General features: G+C 37.7%; 4 protein-coding genes across 4 annotated transcripts; 3 read left to right on the forward strand and 1 right to left on the reverse strand.

The window, feature by feature from the left end:
- Positions 1-2804: 2804 nt before the first annotated feature.
- Positions 2805-5308, forward strand: LOC141832074 (cytochrome c-like). Its single transcript, XM_074719551.1, has 3 exons — positions 2805-3120; positions 4661-4794; positions 5061-5308. Exons 1-3 carry the CDS (start codon positions 3009-3011, stop codon positions 5148-5150), a joined length of 336 nt encoding a protein of 111 aa, XP_074575652.1. The 5' UTR covers positions 2805-3008; the 3' UTR covers positions 5151-5308.
- Positions 5309-6020: 712 nt separating this feature from the next.
- Positions 6021-7753, forward strand: LOC141831545 (endoglucanase 9-like). Its single transcript, XM_074718926.1, has 5 exons — positions 6021-6176; positions 6277-6780; positions 6856-7005; positions 7073-7184; positions 7254-7753. The coding sequence occupies exons 2-5, from the start codon at positions 6334-6336 to the stop codon at positions 7751-7753; spliced, it is 1209 nt and encodes a 402-aa protein (XP_074575027.1). The 5' UTR covers positions 6021-6176; positions 6277-6333.
- Positions 7754-7931: 178 nt separating this feature from the next.
- LOC141832114 (protein WHAT'S THIS FACTOR 1 homolog, chloroplastic-like) lies at positions 7932-9996 on the reverse strand. Its single transcript, XM_074719595.1, has 2 exons — positions 9687-9996; positions 7932-9596 (listed from the first exon to the last, which is right to left on the reverse strand). The coding sequence occupies exon 2, from the start codon at positions 9469-9471 to the stop codon at positions 8161-8163; it is 1311 nt and encodes a 436-aa protein (XP_074575696.1). The 5' UTR covers positions 9472-9596; positions 9687-9996; the 3' UTR covers positions 7932-8160.
- Positions 9997-11829: 1833 nt separating this feature from the next.
- LOC141831544 (uncharacterized) lies at positions 11830-23740 on the forward strand. Its single transcript, XM_074718925.1, has 12 exons — positions 11830-12085; positions 13012-13158; positions 13258-13372; positions 13452-13546; positions 13763-13866; positions 14974-15011; positions 16553-16788; positions 19612-19705; positions 19821-20011; positions 20808-21027; positions 23124-23291; positions 23418-23740. The coding sequence occupies exons 1-12, from the start codon at positions 11873-11875 to the stop codon at positions 23585-23587; spliced, it is 1791 nt and encodes a 596-aa protein (XP_074575026.1). The 5' UTR covers positions 11830-11872; the 3' UTR covers positions 23588-23740.
- The last annotated feature ends 158 nt before the right edge of the window (positions 23741-23898 follow it).

Raw genomic sequence — 23898 nt, forward strand, 5'->3', positions numbered from 1 at the left:
TGCTTTTCCCCAAAAGAAGAGAACAAAAACAAAAACAAAATCTAGTAGACAACAAAAAGACACGACAGGCGGCAAAAAGAAGCATGCATGAACTCTGAAATGCAATTTCAGTCAGATACCAGCTTGCTTAAAAGACAGAGTAGAGCTACCTTGAAAGAAGAGAATTGGTGGAGAGGAACAAGAGGGAGGGAGGGAGAGCAGGAGATGACCTCGGTGGCGATGCTTTGCTTGGGGTGTGAGGGTATTTATAGAATGGTGGATGTGGAGGTGGGCTCTGTTCTGTTCTGTTCTCTCTCGCTCTGTTTTTAAAATCTATGGTTTAAGAACAGAGAGAGAGTGTGACAGGGAGTGGCAGGTACAGGAGTCATGCATGTGGGACGTGAGCAGAGACGAGCAAAGAGCGGAAGGAGACGGCCGGAGGAGGGAAGAGGAGGAGGAGGAAGAGGAGATGGTGGCGTCAACGTGATGATGGCGTGCGATTTCAATTCAAGGGAGCCACTTCCACATGATGACGATGATGGTGAGGTGGTCGGCCCAAAGATTCGCAATGATGACCTTCCTCCTCCTCCTCCTCCTCCTCTCGATCCTCTTCTCACCGCATTATCATCTCGCCCTTCATTTAATCTGCATAATCATCTCGTTTCAGCTCATTTAAGCTTGGCTTTCTCGCCTAGAGACAGACAGAGAAGCAGGCAAAGCAACCCTATCATTAGTTCTTGGCTTCTTGCAGGCAAAAAGGCAAACCTGATTTCTCCTTCAGGCACCAATTTTAACCCCAACCAACTGCCACTGGAGGAAAACGCGAGGCTCTCGCTCCACATAGCCGTTTCCGACATGCACCTCGCCCCTCCTTGCAGTTGGATCTCTTCAGCATCTTGTGATCTGTGAGGCAATGAGGGTGCCAAACGTGCATGAGCCCTCCCTCATCATCATAACAGCTAGCTAGCGTTTCCTTCTGATATATGGATGCTTAAATGCTAATCTCATTAAATGAATGCTTTAACGAGCAGTACATGAAAAGATGGGGAAGAAAAGAAAAGAAAAAAAAAACAAGTGGAGGGAGGGGGTTCAATAATGGTGATGCTGCTTAAGTCTCGAGCAGCATGATGGAGAGGAGTAAATGGCCGAAACAGAGGGCCTCTGACCTGACCCCAAGTTTTATTTACTCTCGTGGTCGATCGCATGGCATTGGCTCCGAGAGAGAGCAAATAATGAATGGCACTCGAGTGGCGCAGGCCAAAAGGCACACCGAGTATTCGCCGGCCACCATGATGGCAATGGCCTGCTGGAGAGGAGGCTTCTCTAGATTTGGCTGGACAGCTCGGAACGGGAGGGGGAGATTTGCATGGTGAAAATCTGGTAGATTTAGAGGAGAATCTTATCTCGCAAAGAAGTTGGATCGCATTGCATTGCATGGGCAGAGGAGAGTAACTGCAAGTGGCAATGAGTTCATGTCGCTGAAAGGAGGAGGAGGGCTCATCATGAGCAACGCAATGAGTTCAGAATTGCAGTGAGGCGTAGCAGCAGCAGCAGAAGAAGAAGAAGAAGAAGAAGAAGCAGTTTTGGAATGGCGGGGCCTACTTCACATGCCTAGGACCGGATCCTTCTTGGATCCAATGAGAAGAACCGCTGACTTTAATTTGGGACATGTCGTAAATAATAAATAATAATAAATATAATAAAATAATAATAATAATAATGGAGTAGACAGGCATGAGGTCAGCTGAGAGTGAGATTGTGTTACTTGTACCATGGCCGAAGGCTTAGGGCATGGCATCATGCATCTTTTTAACACCTCGACGTGGGCTTACATGCAAAAGGACATTGGGTTTTTCAAAATTTTTTTTTTTTTGTAAAATATGAAATCCGTCATTTTAACGGCTCCAATGATCGATTCCACGATTATATGTGAGGAGGTAAATCAAAAAATTATAGTTGATAACTATTTATAATTGTATACATTATTTAATAGTTATTATAATTTATTTGAGATGAATTTAAAATTTATGATTTATATTAGACAAAAACTATTAAGTATTTATTATAATATGTAAAAATTATTCAATAATTATTTAGGATATTTAGAATTTAGGATTGTAACAACTACATAATAGCTTCATGATTTTGATGAAGTTTAAATAATTTTAATCAAGTTAATAATTAATAATTTAATATAATAGTATTCAGACAATCTAAATCTTAAATCATAAATTCACTGTAGTAGTTATTAAATAATTTCTATACGTTATAATAAGTAATGTATAACTTTTACATGTTATAAATCATAAATTCTAAACTCATCCTAAATACATGATAGTAATTACACAAATTATAACAACTACTTGGTAGTTTATACATATTATAAAATTTAAAATTTAAATTTATTTTAAACATATTGTAATAACTTCTGGATAGGTTTAATATGTTATAATAATTAATGATTGCTGCTATAATAATATTGGATTAAAAAATATTATTAAGAATAAAATCATTAAAGAGGTGTGCATTTGACTTTAATTAAAATAAGATTTGATCCTTATTCACTCTATTAAATTCATTTTCTATTGACTAACTCAATCATGTCTTAGCCAAATAAATCGTATTAATTTAATTTTCAAATAAATCGTATATTTCCATCTCATTAAGAGAATGATCATATACATTATACATAATTATTTTAAAAAATAACGTCTAACTAATTACGATTCCTATTTTTCTAAAGAATGTTGAATTTTATTTTATAATTTCCGATGGGTATAATTTCCGATGGGCGCTGCACTTCTGTGTGCCTCCGGTCTTCTCCTTCCTGCGGGCGCCGCCGCTTCTTCTCCGTGGACCGTGGGCGAGAAGGCAGGGAAAGGTTGGTGCAAAATGGAGCACACAGCTCTTCTCTCCCTCCCTTCCTCCCTCCTTCCTTTCTTCTCGTGCACGCGCCTCTGCTCGAGTAACTGAAGAAGCGACTGGCCCTAACTACACACCATCGTTTTCGTCGAGTGTTTGCTTGCGAGATGGCGACCTTCGGGGAGGTGCCTCCTGGGAATGCAAGGGCGGGGGAGAAGATCTTCAGGGCCAAGTGCGCTCACTGCCACACCCTTGAGAAAGGAGCCGGCCATAAGCATGGTAGATCCTGTTCCCGAACCGTGCCGCTCTCATCGATTTTCCCTGCCCTTTACTGATTGATGAGTTTTTCTTTCACTTATATTATGTGATTTCGCCCTAAAGTTTTTGCCTTTAACAGATTATAGTCGAGTCTTGTTTATATAGAGTGTCGATACTCTTTCGGCCCTCCAGTATTGGTTATTGGTAGTTGTAAGAAGAGATCAAAATGTTCTCCGTAGTGGACTAACTCTGACCTGACCTGTAGAATTGCCCCACTCCTTGAAGGTCTGTCACCTTTTGTGGGCCTAGATCTTGTTCTTTGCCACTTTGTTGCCTTGATGCACAGAACCCCCTCTGAACACAAACCATGGCTTCTTCAAGGTTTAGTCTCCATCGACATGCATCCACTATTAATTGATTTCTTGTATGTGTCCCTCCCTTACGTTGTGGAAGTTGTTCTTTTTGGCCATCCTAATGGGTTTCTTTTAGGCCTCCTTTACATTGAATCCAATTAAACCTCTCTTTGATGTGTGACCGAAATTGGTGCCGCAGTTTCTTTGGCTTTTGATGGATGTTTGTTTGTGATTCCAATGGATAGCTTTGCATATCAGGCTATCTCCTCAGATAGCATCCAAGTCCAGCTCTTTACTCTTTTTTATGTTGTTATTTTCTTATACTTTCATATGCTTTCTTATATGCCTATGTTTTATCCTTATTAAATTGGTAGGTTTCTTTCCTCCCCTTCAAAAGGGAAAAGAAAAAGGAAAGAATTCACATTGAGCCAAGGTGTATGTAGAATGTAGTTGATCTCCAATAGTTGCATTCATTAAATAAGTTGCTATGTTCATTGTTGTTACCTGTATCAATTTTTGGTTGTCAAAATTGATTATTTTTATTGTATTTTATTTTTTTTTAAAGCCAAATGAATTAGCAAGGAACCAACCAAAATTAACTTTTAATCTAGAAATTTTTACAGAGAATCTTAGGTTAGAAGGAATGGCATTATAGGAGGCCTTTTTATGAAATGTTTAAATAATGATTGATAGATGAACCACTTCTCATTGGGTTATTATAGACAAACTGTTGATTAGAATCAGAATGTATACCAAATTCTTTCAAATGATAACATGTTCTACTGGATTATCAGAATTCCTAAAACCTGATTGTTTTTCATAATTGGATTACTTGCTGTTTTATGGTGTAATGGTGCTCTGTTCATGAAGCATTGGCAAGTAAATGGTTATTAATTAACTTAGAGTTCAATTGTAAGCACATTTACACCTTGAAAATCATTTAGCTTACCTTGCTTTTCCTTGTGGAAAGATCATGCAACACAGAATATTGGGTCATTAAGTTGCTTTGATGTGTTGAAAATGTAGTTTTTTCATCGAAATTATGATATTTAAACAATACTTTTAGCGGTCTCTTATTTTCTTCTTAACAACCACACTTCCAACCTGTAATTCTTGTTTCAGCTTGTCCTTTACACAAATGAAAGTAGCAGTATTTCAAACAGCATATTTATACTTTGCTCTTGCTCCTTTTGTTTTCTCAATTATAGGTCCAAATTTGCATGGCCTTTTCGGAAAGCAATATGGCACCACCCCTGGCTTTTCTTATTCTGCTGCAAGCAAGAACAAAGATGTTGTCTGGGAAGAAAAAACTTTATACGACTATTTGCTAAATCCAAAGGAGGTAAAGATTGCGATCTTGATTGAGCCAATAAATTCATATCTACACAAAAATGGTTTAGTTTCAGTAAATCGCATAATTAAGGTACATCTTTTAGTTGCACTCAAACACAGGTGGGATTAGGTAATAGAAGAAATATGTTTAGGAAGGTTGAAGCTTAAAACAATCTTTCTTCAAAGCTGGGTCTGGATTGTAGGGCACCCTGTTCGATATCCAGTTTATCAACACTGATAGTATTCTATATGATAATTTCTTCTTCCTTGCTGCAGTACATTCCTCTAAAGGCGAAATTCCCTGGTATGAAGAATCCCCAGGAGCGTGCAGATCTGATTGCCTACCTCAAGGAAACCACATCCTGAACAACTGAAGTTTACTTTTAGGGATGGATCTGTATCCATTGGACTTGTTCAATTTCACATCCTATCAGACAACTACTAATACATCGTTTTTCGGCTAAAGTTTTGTACCATCGACAGCCTTCTTAATGCACTTCTTCTTGGATAATTCACTAATCTCAGTCATAATACATGTCTCTGTAACTACTTATACATTGTTTGTATTATTGAAGTTCATAAAGAAGAAAAAGATGCTACGTTGTTCCAGCGGAAAGGCGACTTCATGTCAATATAAAAATAAATATCTAGTCAAAGGAGAGATTTCTTCTCTCAATTTAAATGCCATCGTATATTTTTTGGATCGATCACCATTATCCACTTTGCAATATCTAAATACCTAAAGGAGCTCATGAACTTAATCCAAAGTTTGGAAGCCTCAAAAGCTGCGCTAAGATCTGAAAACAGTTGGTACTTGTAAAGGAATTTATCAAAAACAGGCGAATAATTCATCAAAAACGAATAGATTATTCGAATCTGGGAGTAATAAGTACGTAAAGGAAACTGTTCATTGAATGCTGGTTGATATGATCTTGATCTCGATTCGAGCAGAAGTTGTTTAGTGCAATGCCTAAAGAAGACGCAGGGAGAATGGTGGTGGTCCGTTCATGTGGACGTCGTCTCTGTTCAAATCTTCAGAAGATTTAAACTACTGTTTTTGTTGTTTAATCGCGAGAAACGAAGTTAAGCAGCAGATCCCGATGCAGAATTCACAGAGGACAATGCTTCTTGCCTCTATTAATATTGCAATTTTGCAGCAACAACACGAACTTGGCTAGAAAAATGGCGTCGAGGAAGCTGCTGCTCTACCTCTTCCTCTTCGCCGGCGGTTGCTTCTTGCAAGGGCTGCAAGTCCATGCACACCCAGATTACGCCGACGCTTTGGCCAAATCCATCTTGTTTTTCCAGGGCCAACGGTCCGGTAGACTCCCCGCGGACCAAAGGATCACTTGGAGGTCCAACTCCGGGCTCTCCGATGGCTCTGCAGCAAACGTAATTGCATTTTAGTTGGAATTTTTGATTGTTGGTTGACAATGAATTGCATTTTTTGAGGTTTTTGAAGGAAAATCTTTACGCATTCATGGATGTATAGGTCGACCTCACCGGCGGCTACTACGACGCCGGTGACAACGTTAAGTTCGGCTTCCCAATGGCCTTCACCGCGACCATGCTCTCGTGGAGCGTGATCGAGTACGGCAAGCGCATGGGCCCGCAGCTCGGCAACGCCCGCGCCGCCGTCCGCTGGGCCGCAGACTACCTCCTCAAGTGCGCCGCTCAGTCCCCCGGCCGGCTCTACGTCGGAGTCGGAGACCCCAGCGCCGACCACCGCTGCTGGGAGCGGCCGGAGGACATGGACACGCCCCGGACGGTGTACTGGGTGTCGCAGAGCAGCCCGGGGTCGGACGTGGCGGGGGAGACGGCAGCGGCGCTGGCGGCCGCCTCAGTGGTCTTCCGCGCGGCCGACCGGAGCTACTCGAGGCGGCTGCGGGCGGCGGCGAGGACGGTGATGGCGCTCGCGATGCAACACCAAGGGCGCTACAGCGACTCGCTTGGAGGAGTGATGTGCCCATTCTACTGCTCCTACTCCGGATTCGAAGTACACAAATTGCAAACGTTCAATTCTTTAATTACCGATCTCTAAATTTCACGATGAGACTTCTTTCGATCGCAGGACGAACTGCTGTGGGGTGCTGCATGGCTTTTCAGAGCAACAAACGATGCATTGTACCTAAACTACACAAGATCTTTAGCTGCAAATGACAACACTGATATCTTTAGCTGGGACAACAAGTTTGCTGGAGCAAGGGTGCTTCTTTCTAGGGTAAAATACCTAGCAGTTAGTCGTCGTCGTCTTCATCGTCGTCGTCTGACTCATGTTTCTTGTGCAGAGAGCATTTGTGGACAAAGACAGCTCTTTCGCACATTTCCAGCATCAAGCTGAGGATTTCATCTGCAGAATACTCCCCAGTTCTTCTTCCTCCTCCACCCAATACACTCCAGGTTTTAACCAAGACAATTCACGATCATAGTTCCTTGTATCAGTCTCTTACAATTTGTAATTCCAAACAGGGGGTTTGATGTTCAAGCAGAGCTCTGCCAATCTCCAATATGTCACCTCCATTTCTTTCTTGCTCTTCACCTACGCCAAGTATATCGCTCCTTCAAAACACACTTTCACATGTGGAAATGAAGTCATGGTGAAATCGAGCACCCTCAGGTCCCTTGCGAAGAGGCAGGTCGACTACATTCTCGGGCAGAACCCCCTAAATCTGTCCTACATGGTCGGCTTTGGAGCGAGGTTCCCCCGGAGGATCCACCACAGGGGCTCCTCGTTGCCTTCCATGGCTACTCACCCTAGCCGCATTGGTTGCCAAGCGGGGTTCCAGTACTACTCGTCGAGCAGCCCGAACCCTAACATCTTGACCGGTGCCGTCGTTGGGGGACCGGACCAAAGTGATGCCTTCTCCGATGACAGGGGTGACTACAGCCGGTGTGAGCCGGCCACCTATATCAATGCTCCTCTTGTTGGATCCCTTGCTTATTTGGCTGCTACTTATGGCAGTGGATGAAAATTTAACTCTAGTATTCGATCATGTTTGACAATACATTTGTGGTAAAAACTATGGCAGATTAAGGATTGTGCTAGATCAGACATTCAATAAAAGCAAACAATCTAAAACAGATCCAATCCTTCAAAATATTTCATTTAGCAATTTAGATGGAATGACAAAGGAATATTAAGTCATATATTATATCCTTTTTTAGATTGAGAACTACAAAGGCTATAGAGATCCAACCTTAGCTTGAGAAAACCACTCAAAACAGTGGTTTAAAAACTTTCAGTGGTTGAAGATGAATAAGTTATAGAAGCTCACAATTAACAATGTAAACCATCATAACCACCCATGATGGTTTTATGAAGCTCACAGCTAAAATTCCTAACTACAATTTAGCATGAAAATTATACCTCAAAGGTTCAATCTTCATATGCATCATTCACTCCTCTAATGTCCATTTCAGAATCATCCACTATGGAACCATCTTCATCTGCGCTAAGAGTTTCGTCGTCTTCAACTTCCACCAATGAAATTTCCTTCTCATGACTTGTATCGATCAAATCATCGTCAAATTCAGACAACTCGTTGTAATTCTTGATTCTTTTTCTTCTCCCTCTATATCCAGAAAGTTTGTGAATCTTCTCCTTCCAGAGCACTAAAGGGCATTTGTCTATCAATTCCATACGATCATAAGCTTCTGTCAGAAAGACGCTAAACCGCTTACCCCTTTCTGAAACATAAAATATCGCAAAATGCTTCAGCAAAAGTCGCATTAGTTTTTGAGGCATGACGAATTCGCGCCTGAAGTGTGTGAGATGATCGGCAAGAAGTCTCTTTTCTGTGGTGAAACTCAATAGCTCGTGCATAATAGCCACTGCCCTTTTATCAAACTCCTGTGAGCCAGGCATTAATCCTCTTGCATCAGCGTAAGGGGACAAATAACTCCTCTTCTGAAAATGCTCGATCCGCCCACCATGTCTATAAACCTTATAGTCTCGTGGAAATTTCATTGGAAAAGGAAGGGAAAGAACTCCAGGTTCAGGTTGGAGCTCTGAGATAACTCCTGTAGCCAAAGCTTTCTTCTCTAACTCTGTAACTGCCCATGAAGGGTTCCATGACACCAATTGCAAGTATTCATCATCTTCTACTCTCACAACTTTGAAATGTTCAGGAAACATATGAATCCACCTTCGCCTAAAATCATCAGGAAGACCCATATCTCTTCTAAAGTGTATTACCTTATCCACAGGAAGTCTTTTATCCACAGACATCATGAGAAGCCTCGTGACGTACTCGGCAGCCTTCTGTGAATGCTGTTCCAGAATCCTAGCCTGTTTCTCAAGGAGATACTCAGCTTTTTCTGTGAATCCGCACCAGACCACTCCTTTCTTGTCCTTGTAGAGCTCAAACAGCTTAGGAGACTTGCGGATGAAGTCCTCGAGCTTATGCTGCTTGCTCAGATTGATTTGCTGTCGATACTTCTCCAAATGTCTTAGTGAAATTACTTGCTCCGGTTCTTTCTTCAGCGCTTCCATTACGGTTAAAATTTTTGAAACGGCCTTCCAGCGTTCTGTGGCATACTCAAGGTCATGCATTTTCTTCAACGTGCTCCTATCCTGCACCCTTCGGTTCGTCGCCATCCAGCGCTTTTGAAAGACGGAGAAAACCCAATCGGGGTATGATCCAACTTTATCAATGGATGCACTGGAAAGAAACCTTCTTCGAATCATTGCATAACCACGTATGCCGAAAGCAAAGAGGATCGAGGTTGATCTTTATTGTTATTTAGCTAGGAAAAAAACGATCTTTGTACTGATAGCAATGTCACGAATGGATTTACAGCACGGTCTTCCTCCTGTTTTATATACAAATGCAAAAAAAAAAAAAAACTTATGAATTCACTGCATGAGCGCACTAATAATTCGTACTCGAAAAAGCTTCATACCGGATATTCAGAACAAGCGAGAAACCTCAAGTATCATCAGGATAACCGCCATGAAGATATATAAAAATCCAATCTTTGCCACGATCAAGTCGGTGCCAGATTGCTTCAACCGGAAATCTTAGACGTCCGGCTGTGCCAGAGATCAAAAAAGTTCGAAGTGAAGGTTCCTCGTTTCCAGGTTATTCCGGATAGAGGAACAACCAAGCCTGAAAGGCGGAAAAGGGAGCACTGCCACGCCTTCCTGCTCCCTGCGTCGCCTCGTCGTACTCTCGATCCTGCGAAGCAACAAGCTAGGGTTTACGCCTCAAGACGAGTGCCGATCGGTTCGAAATAGCCTCCTGGGTAGGGAAATTGTCCCCTTTTATTTTTTAAAAAAATAAAACGAAAAAGTCAGGATAAATAAACAAATATTTATAATTATTTTTTATAATTTTAATTTATTATATATATATATATATATATATATATATATTTGTTTTTGATAACTTTATTTTCCACGTGAAGAGAAAGTCCAATTTTGAAATTAGATTTTTACCACAAATTAAATTTTCTACATAATTTTGGATGGTTCATAGAGTCATACTTAGTGAAATATGATTAACTCAAATAGAACTCTATTCTAGATTATGGTGAGCCAAGCATATTGAGTTTGACTCGACTATTTAAAATTAAAAAGTATTATAGAAAAAAATAAATTATTTTTAATTTTAGAAAATTATATTAGTTTAATAATATGAACGATCAAGCTAAATCGTTAATTTAGATTAGACTATTGATATTTATCTCATCAATTAATTTAAATAAATTAGATTGATATTTTTATTAATCTATGGGTCTAGATGGGTTGGACTACCTGAGGTTATAACTAGCACGAGTTGACCTCTAATAGATTTGGATTGATTAGCAATTTTTTTTTCTTTTAAAATTTAAAAATAAAATAAAAATTTTAATAGGTTGATAAGCTTAATCCATCTAATACTCAATCAATTTTAAAATTTTTAATATTATATATATATATATATTATTTTTTATCAACGCATGAATTTAACTAACCTAATTTGGAATTCAAATATAAAAATTTAATCACATATATATATATATTTTATTTTTAATAAGTTCAATTGACTTGTTTAATCTAGCTTATGAGTTAGATTGAATTAGAAATTTTTTATTTTATTTTATTTTTTTATCCTCATGACATAGCTGAGTTAGTTATGACGAAACAAAGTTGCAGAAGAGGGTAATCAACGAGCGTAAAAGGTGAGCAGCGCAACAGAGTTGAGGACGGGCGAGGTGAACCTATGGGCGTTGAGGAAGTAGGAGAAGACGACGTTGAAGGCCAGTTGGGAGGCGCAGAGGGGGGAGAAGGTGGAGATGGGGAGGTAGAGGAGGGCATAGGAGTACATGAGGTTGGAGGCGGAGATGAGGAGGCCGAGGGAGAGGTAGATGAGGGCGACATCACGACGGACGGGAGTCGGGTTTCGCTTGCGGAGGATTTCGTCATAGGCAAGGGTAATTTTGTAAAGAAAATTAGCTTAATTCCGGAATCAAGAAAAACTAAAATTTTCAATTCTGGGCTAGATGCCTCTTTTGCTACGTATGTTAATATGTTGGACATGAAATATTATTTGGGAATCGTCGATTACCTAAACTAAACAAATTTTTGATTGATAACTTTGGATGGATCATCAAAGTAATCACGGATGACCCCCAACCAAACGTATCCTTGTCGATTTACCTTCTATGATTGTGAGACTGACGGTATGAAACTACAAGGGCGGTGAATTCCAAAAATTAAAATTTTTTTAATCTATTAAAATAATGAGATGGATGAATTTTTGATGAATTAATTTATCCATTTGATGCGTTTGACCGCACTAGGGCTGAGTCCGGTGTTATCCCCATGTTTTGATTTAAAAGAAAAATGCCATTAGTAAATGAAAGCGGCGGTACTTCTGTTGTTGCCCAGTGAGGTGACACGAATCCTTCTGCTACTGGTTTGCGCTTGTCGTACCTGCCTTTTGACTGGCGCTAGATGAAAACGATACAGGGGGACCCACACAGCAGTTCAATAGTATGGAGTGATACGGAAGGGTATTAAAGTTTTTTAACTGTTGTAAAACTCCGTACCCTACTGCTTCTCTATTGCGCTTCGTCGGCAGATCGGGATTCTTTGGCGGCCGGAGATGGCGCAACCAGAAGGGCGGCCGGTGGTGGCGGGAGAAGCGACGAGGCAGGGGCGGCCTGGCCAACAGCAGCAGCAAGGGTTCGGCCAAACGGTGGCGGGGATCGTGCGGATGGCCGTGTTCTGGTACTTCGCCATGAAGTTTTTCGGCCCCAAGAAGCCCGCAGAGCCCTCTCAGCTCATGTCAAATATGTTCACTAGGGGAGAACCATTGGTCCGTGCCATCTTTCTCCTTCGTACCCTAGCGCTTTTAGAAGCTTTCCGTAGGATCTCTAGAACGGCAAAAAGTTTTTTGCGGTGTTCGATCCACGCGAATTAAATATGTTTTCTTTGAAGAATCTATAGTTGCTCGAAAGCATGCGGATGGAGTAGCTATATCAATTTATGATCTGGGGTTGGAATTTTAACCGGGGATGTTCCTCAAACCGATTTCATTTTTGAAAGATTGATTGTTAGCTTAACCAGCTACTCCCATTGATATCTTACTTCAAATTTTATTTCATCAAGCCAGCATGTTCGACTTATTTAAAATTTTACTCTGATTTATATTTGTCTAATTGTTTTCATCTGCAAATAAAAGAATGCCTCTAAGAAGGACATGGCTTAATTTGTGAATGATTTGCTCCACTACAAGTTAATTATACTCGAAATATCAGTCAACTTCACTTTTGCAAACTTTATGCTTGATTGTTACTATGTCAATGGAAACTCAGGACAATTCATGATTGGATGTAAATGTCTTGTTCCGTTTTAAGGCACAATATATGCCTTTTGGATCTACATCAGGGAATGAGTCCATAGGTTAAATATGCAAAATTTCTTATGCAGCCTAAGAAGTCTGTTGAATTAGTTATAGACAGATATTTGTAACTTTTATGAGAATTGCAAATTCTTGGTTGGGCCACCACTCTCTTCACATGATAAAGATAGAAATATAAGCCTTCATCATGGATTGCTCTGTTTTTTATCACTCACAAGCTAGCTGATGGTCAATCTGATTTATACTATTGCACCATTTTCATCCTATTTAGGAACTATGAGCAACAGCTGCACTTCTTTTTTCTCTAAATGCACAATAAAAGTCTTCTATATTTGTATGTGATGCATAGTTGTTCTCTCTCATTTTTTCCCCTCATCCAGGACATGTGGGTCTATCTCTCTGAGAATGAGAAGTTTAAGGACTTTGGCAAAGAGGATGCCCTAGTTTGGCATGAGACAAATATACCTTACGCAGTTTGGGGACCAAGTAGTTTCAGATCCTTATCTTTGAAGTATTACCCATCAGAGGTGGTGCCACATGGTTTTTGAAGATATAAGCTTGAGTTTCTAGTTTACGGTTAAACTTTGCTGCTATTGAATTATGTAACATTGACTTGTTTATCTTAGGTTGTAAAGAACAATGGAAGCCTGTATGCTCATGTTTTCTTTGCTCGTTCGGGTTACCCTCCAGATCCTAATGATCCTGAGTATGAACCACTATCTACCTTTGGAAGAACCCATGGTGAGTATTGCAGTTTTTACATTTTTTCAGGTTGCTTGTATAATATTGCTCTGAATTGTGCATTCTTTTTTTTTATTAGCCATTGCTACCTTCTTGCCCAAGCCAAAATCTGGTAAAAAGAAGAGTTTGCTTGGAAGTTCCAAGGGTTCCGAAGAGGAAGAATCAGCATTTCAGGTTCTACTAATCTATTTCATTGCTTCTCATGCCCTTTCATATAAGTTATCACTATTGTTCTGCTACCAATTTGTCTTGTTAAATGCCTCAGTTCATTTTATTCTGATCTTATTCCTTTTCTTGTCTTCCTGGTATATATTTTATTAGATTCCTTGCATGCCTATTTCTTTTCATACTTCTTGCTTTTTTACCAGAACTTTCTTATTATTATCTCAGGCAAAGGATGACAAGCAAGATGAAATAAATGATGAGAGTCATGATGAATGGATTTCATATTGGAAACCAAATGTCACCATTGATCTTGTTGATGATTTCACAAGGTAACACCCCCTATCAAAAGGCAACTGATTGACAACTATGTGCTTGCCTCATATTGTGGATGTATACTTTTTTCAATTAAAAATAGGCATAGAATCTTGTTCTCAAACCAAGTGAACTAACATTAAATGAGTTTTCAATGTTTGAATGCTGAATTTTATATGTGATGGGCTTTTTCTGAATATTACTATTATTTTCTTATTTATTCTTAGACTTTAACATACATTGTCTAGTGACTTTCATGCATTTCTCAAAAATTCAATTTTGTTATAGTAGGATGCATTGGGTATATAAACTAGATAAGTTTTGCATCTCTCAGGTTTTTTGGAGTGTTAATAACTCAGATCAAAGTATGGATTATGGTTCCATAATAAACTTTGCAATTTGTTTTGTCAGATCATGTTCCAGCACTGAAATTTATAGATTATATATTATATGTATATTTTCAATTTATATACTCATAGTACAATATATTATGGGAATATTAACTTATAGGCTTCTCTCTTCCTATTGGATTACCGTTATTTAAATTTTATTTCAGATCATTCTCTTCCAATTAAAATTGGCAATCATGAATTAGTTTGCAGTTTTTTTCTGATGCATCTTTGCAGATATGTTGGCTTTACCCAAAATAAGTTACTTCTAATCTTTGTTTATTAACACTTATCACCACAAAGGATTGCTATTCATAAGTATTTACTTCTCTAATGACATCTTCATGGATAACTTGTCAAGCCAGAAGAATCAATCACATGACGCATCTAGTTCAGGCTATTGTGCAAATAAGTTATTTTTTCCACTGTTCTTTACATGCCATCCGCTAGAATCATTTTTCTGTAGATCCCAACAACCTTTGCTTTAAAATATTTATGACACTGGTTTAAATAGTTCTTTCGAACTTATGTATTGAAGATTGATTTTGTGACAAGACTTTATCATTTTGCAGTTATTGTACACTGTTCCTCAAAACCTAACAAAATAGTTTCAGACTATTAGTCCCTAGATATCTTCTGTGGACAGTGATTAAACTTATTTTGGTCCCTCCATTATTTTATTGTCACCCATTCTGGTGTTCTAATTTCCTTGTCATTTTTTTGTCAACTGTGCAGATACTCACATAACCAGATCCCACCACATATTGCTGGCTGTATCCAAACAGTTTTCTGACGTTTGATTTCCTAGATACAAGAGATGTTTCTTGCCAACTTTAAGTGATGCATTGTTGTATATTCTGAGTATTATATGTGGCACTGCAATTATTACCTTTGTTAGTAACTTGTGTTTATGAAATCTGGATTTCCTTGTGAAATTACGTATGAACTGATTGGGCTCTGAGAATTATTTTGCATTCCCACTTACCTTTTACTTGGTTCTTAAAATATATCTAATCCAACTATCAGAGTAAATGTATTCATTAGAAAACATTCAGAAGTACTACTCAAAGGGGTTCATAAGGTTTATGAATTGTTTTGTTCAGAGTTATCCATAAACTAATATTATGAATTTTTGCTTTTGCAATTGTGCATTTCTTTTTATTTTAATTGAGAGGACATATGGTGCCGTCACAGAAAGAACATAACATTTTGGAGGTATGAAAAAAGACAATCATACACTACTTATTACAGAAGTCCAGTGTGCTTCTTTCTGGTTAGCAAAAATCTAAAAAGTTTGTACACATTGTTTTAAATCCATAATCTCAATTATGTGACTGCATAGGTTTATGCAGTGAGAGATCACAGATCACATTGCATCCCATAATGCTCTTTTATATGTACCACATATTTTAGTCAAGGGTTCTCTTTTCTTCTCATTTGTTTCTGTTTTATTGAATTAAATGTGAAATTTGAAATAGATGTATTATCTTTCTCCTTATCTAGTATATTCCAAAAGATACAAACTTGGCTGTGAATCTTGCTGGATATAGGTAGATAATTGGAGCGTACAGAACACTTATTAACCATTGGCAATCCTTGTTACAACCCAGTGTTTGTTTTTTCCAAGAAAATCACTTGTTGGCCTTTCTTTGCTATGCAGTCAAATTCCTTTTATAATCGGTTCTCTTATTAATTATGATTCTTGACAAACCACTTACTGATAAGTTCAGCATTCTAATCATTGGGCATTATATGTTTTCTCTATCTTCCTCTCACTTTGATTGTGAGACCACTTAATTCAATAATAGGTGACATACCTTTTGAAATCCAATTTTCTTAGCAGTGCAGGGTACCTGCCCATTGTCATAATAGTGCAATTTTGCATAAGAAACATGCATCAGGAACATGTCAGCTTCATATTTTTCCTGAACATATTATGAGTTAAATTAGTTCATGCGCATATCATAGAAATCACGTTGTTATCGAGTTGTATACTTGAAATGCTTACACTAACTGAATTTCCTTAACATAACTGTCTTAAATAGCTGCTTTTCTATGCTTATCTCTCGGCATTCTTCATGCATCAACTCTCATCCTTGATCTTGTTCTCACATTGCATGAAGTTGTTTGATGTCAAGAGAATAGGACCTAAAATTTACTCCTTGACTGTGTGATTAGCCGCAAACAAGTTCTTTGTTGCTAAATAACTGAAACACTACCCCCTTGATTTCTATTTGTGTGTTTGTAAATTCATAAACATGCTCTGTATGCCCTGTTAAATAGGTTTATATTGTTCCTTGACTTTAAATTTCAGATATAAATGTCGAGCCAACCACAGGGAATTACTATCCCACTATTTTCTTCAATGAATTTTGGCTATTGAGGGATAAACTGATCCCGCTAAATGACACTGTGATAGAAGTGCCACTTAATTTGGAACTGGCAGTCATCAGCTTGACTAAGTGGCAATTCTTTTTGCAAATTGAGCAGGCATTTCAGGTTCAGCGTAGTTATGGTAGCATGCTTGAAGGCGAGTCTGATGAAGTTAAGGTACATTAACTGTATTATAACCGTTCTGCCTTAATACTTTTGGGTTTTTAAATGTAGACAGGCAATTATAATTTACCATCCAGCATAGTTTGTTCATTCTTTCTCCTTGTATTTGATTATCCATTTGGTTATATGTATTGAATTGCTACTATATTAGTGGATTACATGAAATTACTATGGTTTGATTGGTTTTGAATACAAGTTTTCATATTAGCATGTTTGGTTCTACCCGTTCCCTGATTTATTGAATCATCATATCACTGTTTGTAGTCCTTATAGGTTCATGGCTAATCAAAACCTTTACTGGGTTAGGGAACAATATGACGTGCACAAGTAGCAGGATACATAATATGGAAAATTCTTTATCTGATATTACAGGTGGAATTGTAACAATATTTCTATTGTTCCTATCATTTTTCACAAGAAATAACAAATGTCTAATATGTTACTGTCATGGTCGAACTCTGAATAAGCTATATGCTCATTGTTGAATTGGCATGAATGATATTTTTCAATTATGTAAAATTTATCTTGTGGAATGAAGAAATGAACTGCTGAGATATTTTCCAAAATACCATCCAAGGGTTATACCATAACCAATTTCTTTACACAAATTGAAACCTGGCCATAAATGAATTTTTATTATCTACAAACTAATGAACCTATCCGTCAAAGCAAATTGAGGATATCTGGAGAAACAGTAGGTACATTATTCAAATCACTTCAATCCAACACAGTCAAAATCACAAGGAGAATTGATCAGGAAGCAAGTAGCAGCTGATTCATTAGATTCAACAGAATGAATATATGGCGTTGGGCAAATGCAGTCATCAATTGAGGGGGATTTTCAATATCTCGATTCCAATTGGGTTACATGTTAACTTTAGTAAGCGTTTGGAACCTGCTTAATTGATCAAAACATGCAGACTTATCTTCTTAGGCCACTTTCCCCCCTCCTATTTTGCCTTTAGACAGATTCAATCTGCACTTACACGGCACTTTGTATTACTGATAGACCATATTGGTATTTTCTGTCTTTCATCTTTCATGTGAAAATTTAGACAAGATATCGCTTCTACTTTTGCAACTTGAAACTCTAGCATTGTTTCAAGTCATTGGAAAACAACTGTAGTGGTCAATGCACTTGATTAGTTACTATGGGTGAGGATAACCAGCGATCATTGGTGGAAGAGAGAATCCATACGCTCCATGGGTGAGTTCATTGAGAAAACAAAGGCCAGATCTTCTCGGAAGAGGACAAAGGAGAATCATTGTGTTTGGACTTTGGGATTGAACTTACTTGCTTAGTTTTATAAAAACATTACACACTCACATATGGGTTTTATAGATTATTATTCTTTAACCTCTATAGACTTGGTTAGCTCTTATTAACTTGATCTACAAAGACTCCTTATTTGAGCCACTTCCTATAAAGTGAATCATTCCTAATCGTTAGTCTATAGTGGATCAACTCTCTTTACTCTCTTTTAATTAAAAATCTACAACTAAATATTTTAATCTAGTTGATATTGCCATTGTTATTCAGTTAGATGCGCTGTTAGAAACATATTTAAATCCTCATTATATGAAGTCTTAGGCAGCGTTTAAAATATTGTTCTGATGACGATCATAGTGTTTTGTAACAAGACATCTTGCATTCTGAGTGGTGGTGGTTTCAATCATACACACATGTGGAGGGTGACGAGAAGATGAGAGGGCAAGGTTTAAAATCTCATGCTATTTCACCTGATATAGGTAAAATATTTCGTTTCGTCCGCGAACTAGCACCCCTTTGGTGCCAGCGCGCCCCGAGGCCCCTCGGACGTGTCATGCAGGCCTAATGACACGACACAGGCATGCCTCCGGTGGCGGCGCGCTCTGAGGCCCAATGGATGCGTCATGCAGGCCGAGCGACATGGCACAAGCACGCCTCCGGTATTGGCACACTTCGAGGCCGAGCGGACACTTTGAGTGAGCCTGGTGATGTGTTCGGATATGTTGTGCTCGCTCGGTGACACATCGCGCTGGTGTGGAGGCCACCGCAAACACTTCACACAGAACAGGAGGTGGGAGTGAAGGTTTTTAATTTAGATTTAATTACATAACTTTAGTTAATAATTTTAATCAAGTCGTAGCTATAATTGAGATAATTTAGATATGCTTAATTAAAGCCTAATAAAATTATCCTATATATTTTTTTAAAAAAATTATTTTATTTTTATTTTTAAATATTTAGATTAATTTTTTTTATTTTTAGCTAATAAATTTTATATTTAAAAAAATAACGAAACTATATCGTCATGACATGATATGATATTGAAATTGTATCTTTCCGGTTTGGTACCAAAACCTCGATACAGGTTAATATTTTAAACCTTGAGAGAGAGAGGGTGTTTTCAGCTTAGAGAAGAGGGGGGGGGGGGGGGGGGGGGGGATGGACAATGTGGTTGATTATAAGAGGGGATTAACATAATTGTGCGGGGAGAGGTTGCACGTTTATTGCATATCAACTAGAGGATGGAGGTTGCACCACTTCAGATATGCTGCCTCACACTAAAAAGATTGAAAAGAAGACAAGTCTTGAGCCTAGAAGAGATCGTCCTGTGCTATCACATTGAGAGAAAACTATATCATAGTTGTTAAATGAAAATCATTATAAACCCATACATACATTTACATAAAAATCTGACACTAACATAACGGAAGAAATATCTAGTTAGGTATGTTTCTCTATTCCTACATTAACTCTAGTTTTTTTTGAACTTTGGTATATCTACTCGAGTAATGACTTGCTGATGGTGCTTAAATTTATGTTTCTTACAGCGAGTATTCTTGGAAGGGAACCCATATCTATTGGCATTAACAATGATTGTATCGGTTCTACATTCTTTGTTTGATATCTTGGCCTTCAAGAATGGTATGTCAAAATTACAACTCAGAGACATGTAAAATCATGCTTCCCATTTTTCTACTAGTGTGAAGATAAAGATTCATGAGTACTGCAAAATTATATATCTCTGTTTATCTTTCAGATATTCAGTTTTGGAATAAGAACAAGTCCATGGAAGGATTGTCTGCAAAATCAGTCATATTGAATTTCATTTGCCAACTTATTGTTTTCCTTTACCTCTTTGACAATGAAACTTCATGGATGATACTTGCTAGCTCTGGCATTGGGTGCTGCATCGAGTTTTGGAAAATCGGGAAAGCCATGCACATTGAGGTACACTCTGTTTTTCACTCTTGTTTCTTTTGGTAATAGTATATAGACAATCTAACATCACGTCAAAACTTGTGTAGTTTTGCAACAATCAATCCTTAATATATCAAATTAACAACCTAAGCAATCAATAGAAAAAATTGCATCTGTCATTCAACATATTTGCATGTGGTTCCTTATATAGCTGCATAATTGGCTTGTGCTCTTACTTTATAGAGTAGTGATTCCAGTTCTTAGAAGTCTCATGGTCAATTTTTTAATTTAGTCATCAATGTTATTATTCAATCTTTGTTTATTACCTGCATTTAGCATGAACATATGTGAATTTGAAACAGTCTGTAGTAGATCAACAAAATCGGTGACTAATTATTTACCATATTGATGATCAAACAGGGCAATAAAAAATTGGCAAATAGTTGAACTTTATTGTGTTATCATCTATCTCATCCAAAGGCCGAACCGTAAAATTTCATCCATCATTCAACATATTTGCATGTGGTATATAGATGCATTATTGTTTTGTGATGTTACTTTATATAGCAGAGATTCCAACTTATCCAAGATCTCATGGTCAATTTTATAATTTAGTTATCAATGCTATTATTTGATCTTTGCTTATTACCTTCATTTAGCATGAGCATATGTGAATCTGAAACAGTCTGTAGTAGATCAACAAAATTGGTGACTATTTACCATATTGATGATCAAATAGGGCAATACAAAATGAGCAAATAGTTGAACTTTATCGTGTTAGCATCTAGTCAAATCCATCACATATTTTTTTTAATGAAATGAACAGATTGACAGAAGTGGCAGGATACCCATGTTGAAGCTTCGAGACCGTGAGTCGTATGTTAAGAACAAAACAAAGGAGTATGATGATCTTGCCATGAAGTATCTCTCATATATTCTTTTCTTCCTTACAATTTGCTTCTCCATATATTCACTCATGTACGAGCAACATAAAAGCTGGTATTCTTGGATACTTTCTTCTCTCACTAGTTGTGTATACATGTTTGGTAAGTCTACTGTTCCATTTTCAGTTAGAAACTAAACATGATGCATTTTTCTCATGCTCTTATAGTGTTTATCTAACATTGCAATTACTTTCACTCTCATATAGTTAATTTTCTTCTTTATTTCTTTTAATATAGTTAGCATCTTCACATTAATTTTGTACAGGTTCTATGACTTCATTTTTACCCATGTGTACTTTGTAACACATGCCTTTGGATCTTTATAGATTGTTCCCACAGATTGATTACACATTGTTTCAGACTTCCACTTTCATTATGATGCATGTGTGTAAATTAATTTCATTATTTGGAATAACTTTCTTCACCATTCATTTGATGATATTGCCAGAAGACCATAAAGTGCACATATTAAATTTAATGACAATCCGAAGTGTCAACCTAGAGGTGTCAAAATGGGCTGACAAGCTTGTGTCCAAGTGTCTTGTTAAACTGGGTTGACGCCTGTTTGATTTTTTTAAAAAAATAAAATAATGAAAATATATAAAATAAGAATAGAACAAATAATAGAAATTTTTTTATAAAATAAAAATATTGTTATATTTTTAAATTTTTTAATATTATAAGTAATTAGGTTGGGTTTAGCTTGTGGGTTGTGCCCAACCTTGCCCGTGGGCTAAGCTGCCTTCACCAGGTCCAACTATGGACCAATTTGGGCTCGACATGATCCAAATTTTATCAGGCTATGCAAGTCCCATGTCAGGCCGAGTCATAGCCTAAGTATTGCCTCTATGTCAACGTTATTAACAAAGATTATCCCTTAAACTTGTATAAATGAACTTAACCCAAACATAAACTTCTAATCATTAGAATACCCATGGTTTGAAATCTTGTATCATGCCGGTGTTGTATATCCCTTAAACTTGTATAAATGAACTTAACCCAAACATAAACTTCTAATCATTATAATACCCATGGTTTGAAATCTTGTATCATGCCGGTGGCACGGTTGAAATGTATCGTTCTGATAAATTACTGAAACTCAAGGTAATATGATTCCTCACTAGTGTGACCAAGTAAATGGCAAAATTGTATAGCATTTTTTTTATAGAAAAGTGGTAATGTGGGGAATCCACATGAAATAAGTCTTATGATTCAAAAAAACATTATTTCTATTGGTAGTCTACTGGTCACCAACTCCATCTTGACTGATAAATTGCCTGGCTTTTCTGCTTCGTTATCTTTTGTGACTATATCAGATGGCCTGATTTGTTAGATATGATGTTTTGTAGTTAAAATTTAGTCATATAGACAAAAAGAGAAGGGAAAAAAAATACTGAGAAACTGAAGGAGAACTGTTGACTTGGTAGAAAATGGAATATTGAAGAATGAGTCAGAGCACAAAAAGTCACAAGGTTGCGACATTTGTCCAGAATACGTCACACTTTCTCTGGATAGGATTGTCCTCTTGAAAATAAAGTATTTGTTTCTCTTTGGTTTCTAGGTTTTTTTATGGTGGATAACACTTGATGGGAAGGAGGGAGCAATGCATTTTTTGCATTACTCTTGAAGAGAGGCCCAAGTGGTGGTAAGTTGCTACTAGGAAATTGTTTTGAAGCAGGATCTTTGACCGCTTGGTGAAGAGTTTATTCCTTAGGGTAGTCTTTTTTTTTAATCTTTGCATCACCTAGATTCTACAGAAGCACCAAGTCGTTGCCATATGTGATCTGATAGTATAAGGAACCTCTTAAGATGCAACGTGGAATGCTCATCCCCGAGGTTTGATCTCAGAGACCAAAATTTTCTACCATTCAGACTAACCTTCAGACTAGATTAGTTCAACCAACAGGAGTTAAATTAAAGCAGGGGTGACAATTTAATTTTAGCTCCATTCGACTGTATCAAATGTAACATTAGAAGGAATTTCTTATCTGATTGCCAGCTGAGATATATGATGGTCTTTTGTTCAGTCTGGCGTGATCATTGTTTGTAACTTTCTATACAGTTTTTTTTTTCTGGCTCACATTAATAGACTGTTCTCTTGGGAACTTGTAGGCTACATAATGATACTATTTTTGTGATGATATAGTTGATTATAGTTTTTTTATACTATTTTTTTAATTAAGATTTTCTGCTTTCAGGGTTTATTATGATGTGCCCACAGCTTTTTATTAACTATAAGCTCCAATCTGTGGCTCATCTCCCTTGGCGTCAAATGACCTACAAATTCCTCAATACTATCATTGATGATCTTTTTGCATTCGTCATCAAAATGCCAATGCTGCATCGTCTATCTGTTTTCCGAGATGGTGTGTTCTCCTTGGAACTTTCCTATGATATTTGCCATTACTGTGATTTGGTTCAGCTACTGCTACCATCGTACTTTTATTTATTTATTTATTTTTTCATTGAGCTCTTTTGTGGTGGCTTTGCAGATATTATTTTCCTCATTTACCTGTATCAGAGATGGATGTACCCTGTGGATAAGAAACGCCTTAATGAATTTGGCTTTGGTGGTGAAGACGAAACCCAGAGCTTAACTTCTACTGGCGCTGCGACTGCTCAGGATGATGAAGTGTCTGGAGGCAACAAAAAGACAAACTAAACGTTGTTACCTTTTACCATTAAGATTCAATGCTGAGACACCTGCTTTACAGGTTAAATGATACATCCGTCACTGGTTTTTTACTAGCAATAGTTCGAGGTTTAGGTTTGTTGAACTTTAAGAAATAATGCATTGATCCACTACTTGAGTTCATTATTAGGCATCTGTGTTAATGAAGCTAATATAGTTAGGGGGTCGCAAGACTGTCTGCGATTGGGGGCTTTTGACTCTCTTTGTTGCTTGGAAAGTGAAGTTCGTGCAGTGCAAGATTGCTTCACGCTTGCCCGTGCTTTGACATCTTGCCTATTCAA

Source organism: Curcuma longa, chromosome 7, assembly GCF_044706935.1.
Source record: "Curcuma longa cultivar G26 ecotype Majalengka, Jawa Barat chromosome 7, ITB_CL_G26_1.1, whole genome shotgun sequence".
NCBI classification, from domain to species: Eukaryota; Viridiplantae; Streptophyta; class Magnoliopsida; order Zingiberales; family Zingiberaceae; genus Curcuma; species Curcuma longa.

What these genes read in the sequence shown, in the direction of transcription:
- LOC141832114 (XM_074719595.1), bottom strand. Translation starts at nt 9,471, where the DNA reads ATGATTCGAAGAAGGTTTCTTTCCAGTGCATCCATTGATAAAGTTGGA.
- LOC141832074 (XM_074719551.1), top strand. Translation starts at nt 3,009, where the DNA reads ATGGCGACCTTCGGGGAGGTGCCTCCTGGGAATGCAAGGGCGGGGGAG. An exon ending in AGGAGCCGGCCATAAGCATG is followed by an intron (nt 3,121 to 4,660) that starts GTAGATCCTGTT and finishes TCTCAATTATAG; the next exon opens with GTCCAAATTTGCATGGCCTT. An exon ending in ATTTGCTAAATCCAAAGGAG is followed by an intron (nt 4,795 to 5,060) that starts GTAAAGATTGCG and finishes TCCTTGCTGCAG; the next exon opens with TACATTCCTCTAAAGGCGAA.
- LOC141831544 (XM_074718925.1), top strand. Translation starts at nt 11,873, where the DNA reads ATGGCGCAACCAGAAGGGCGGCCGGTGGTGGCGGGAGAAGCGACGAGG. An exon ending in TACCTTTGGAAGAACCCATG is followed by an intron (nt 13,373 to 13,451) that starts GTGAGTATTGCA and finishes TTTTTTTATTAG; the next exon opens with CCATTGCTACCTTCTTGCCC. An exon ending in TCTATCTGTTTTCCGAGATG is followed by an intron (nt 23,292 to 23,417) that starts GTGTGTTCTCCT and finishes GTGGCTTTGCAG; the next exon opens with ATATTATTTTCCTCATTTAC.
- LOC141831545 (XM_074718926.1), top strand. Translation starts at nt 6,334, where the DNA reads ATGGCCTTCACCGCGACCATGCTCTCGTGGAGCGTGATCGAGTACGGC. An exon ending in GCTCCTACTCCGGATTCGAA is followed by an intron (nt 6,781 to 6,855) that starts GTACACAAATTG and finishes TTTCGATCGCAG; the next exon opens with GACGAACTGCTGTGGGGTGC. An exon ending in CAAGGGTGCTTCTTTCTAGG is followed by an intron (nt 7,006 to 7,072) that starts GTAAAATACCTA and finishes TTTCTTGTGCAG; the next exon opens with AGAGCATTTGTGGACAAAGA.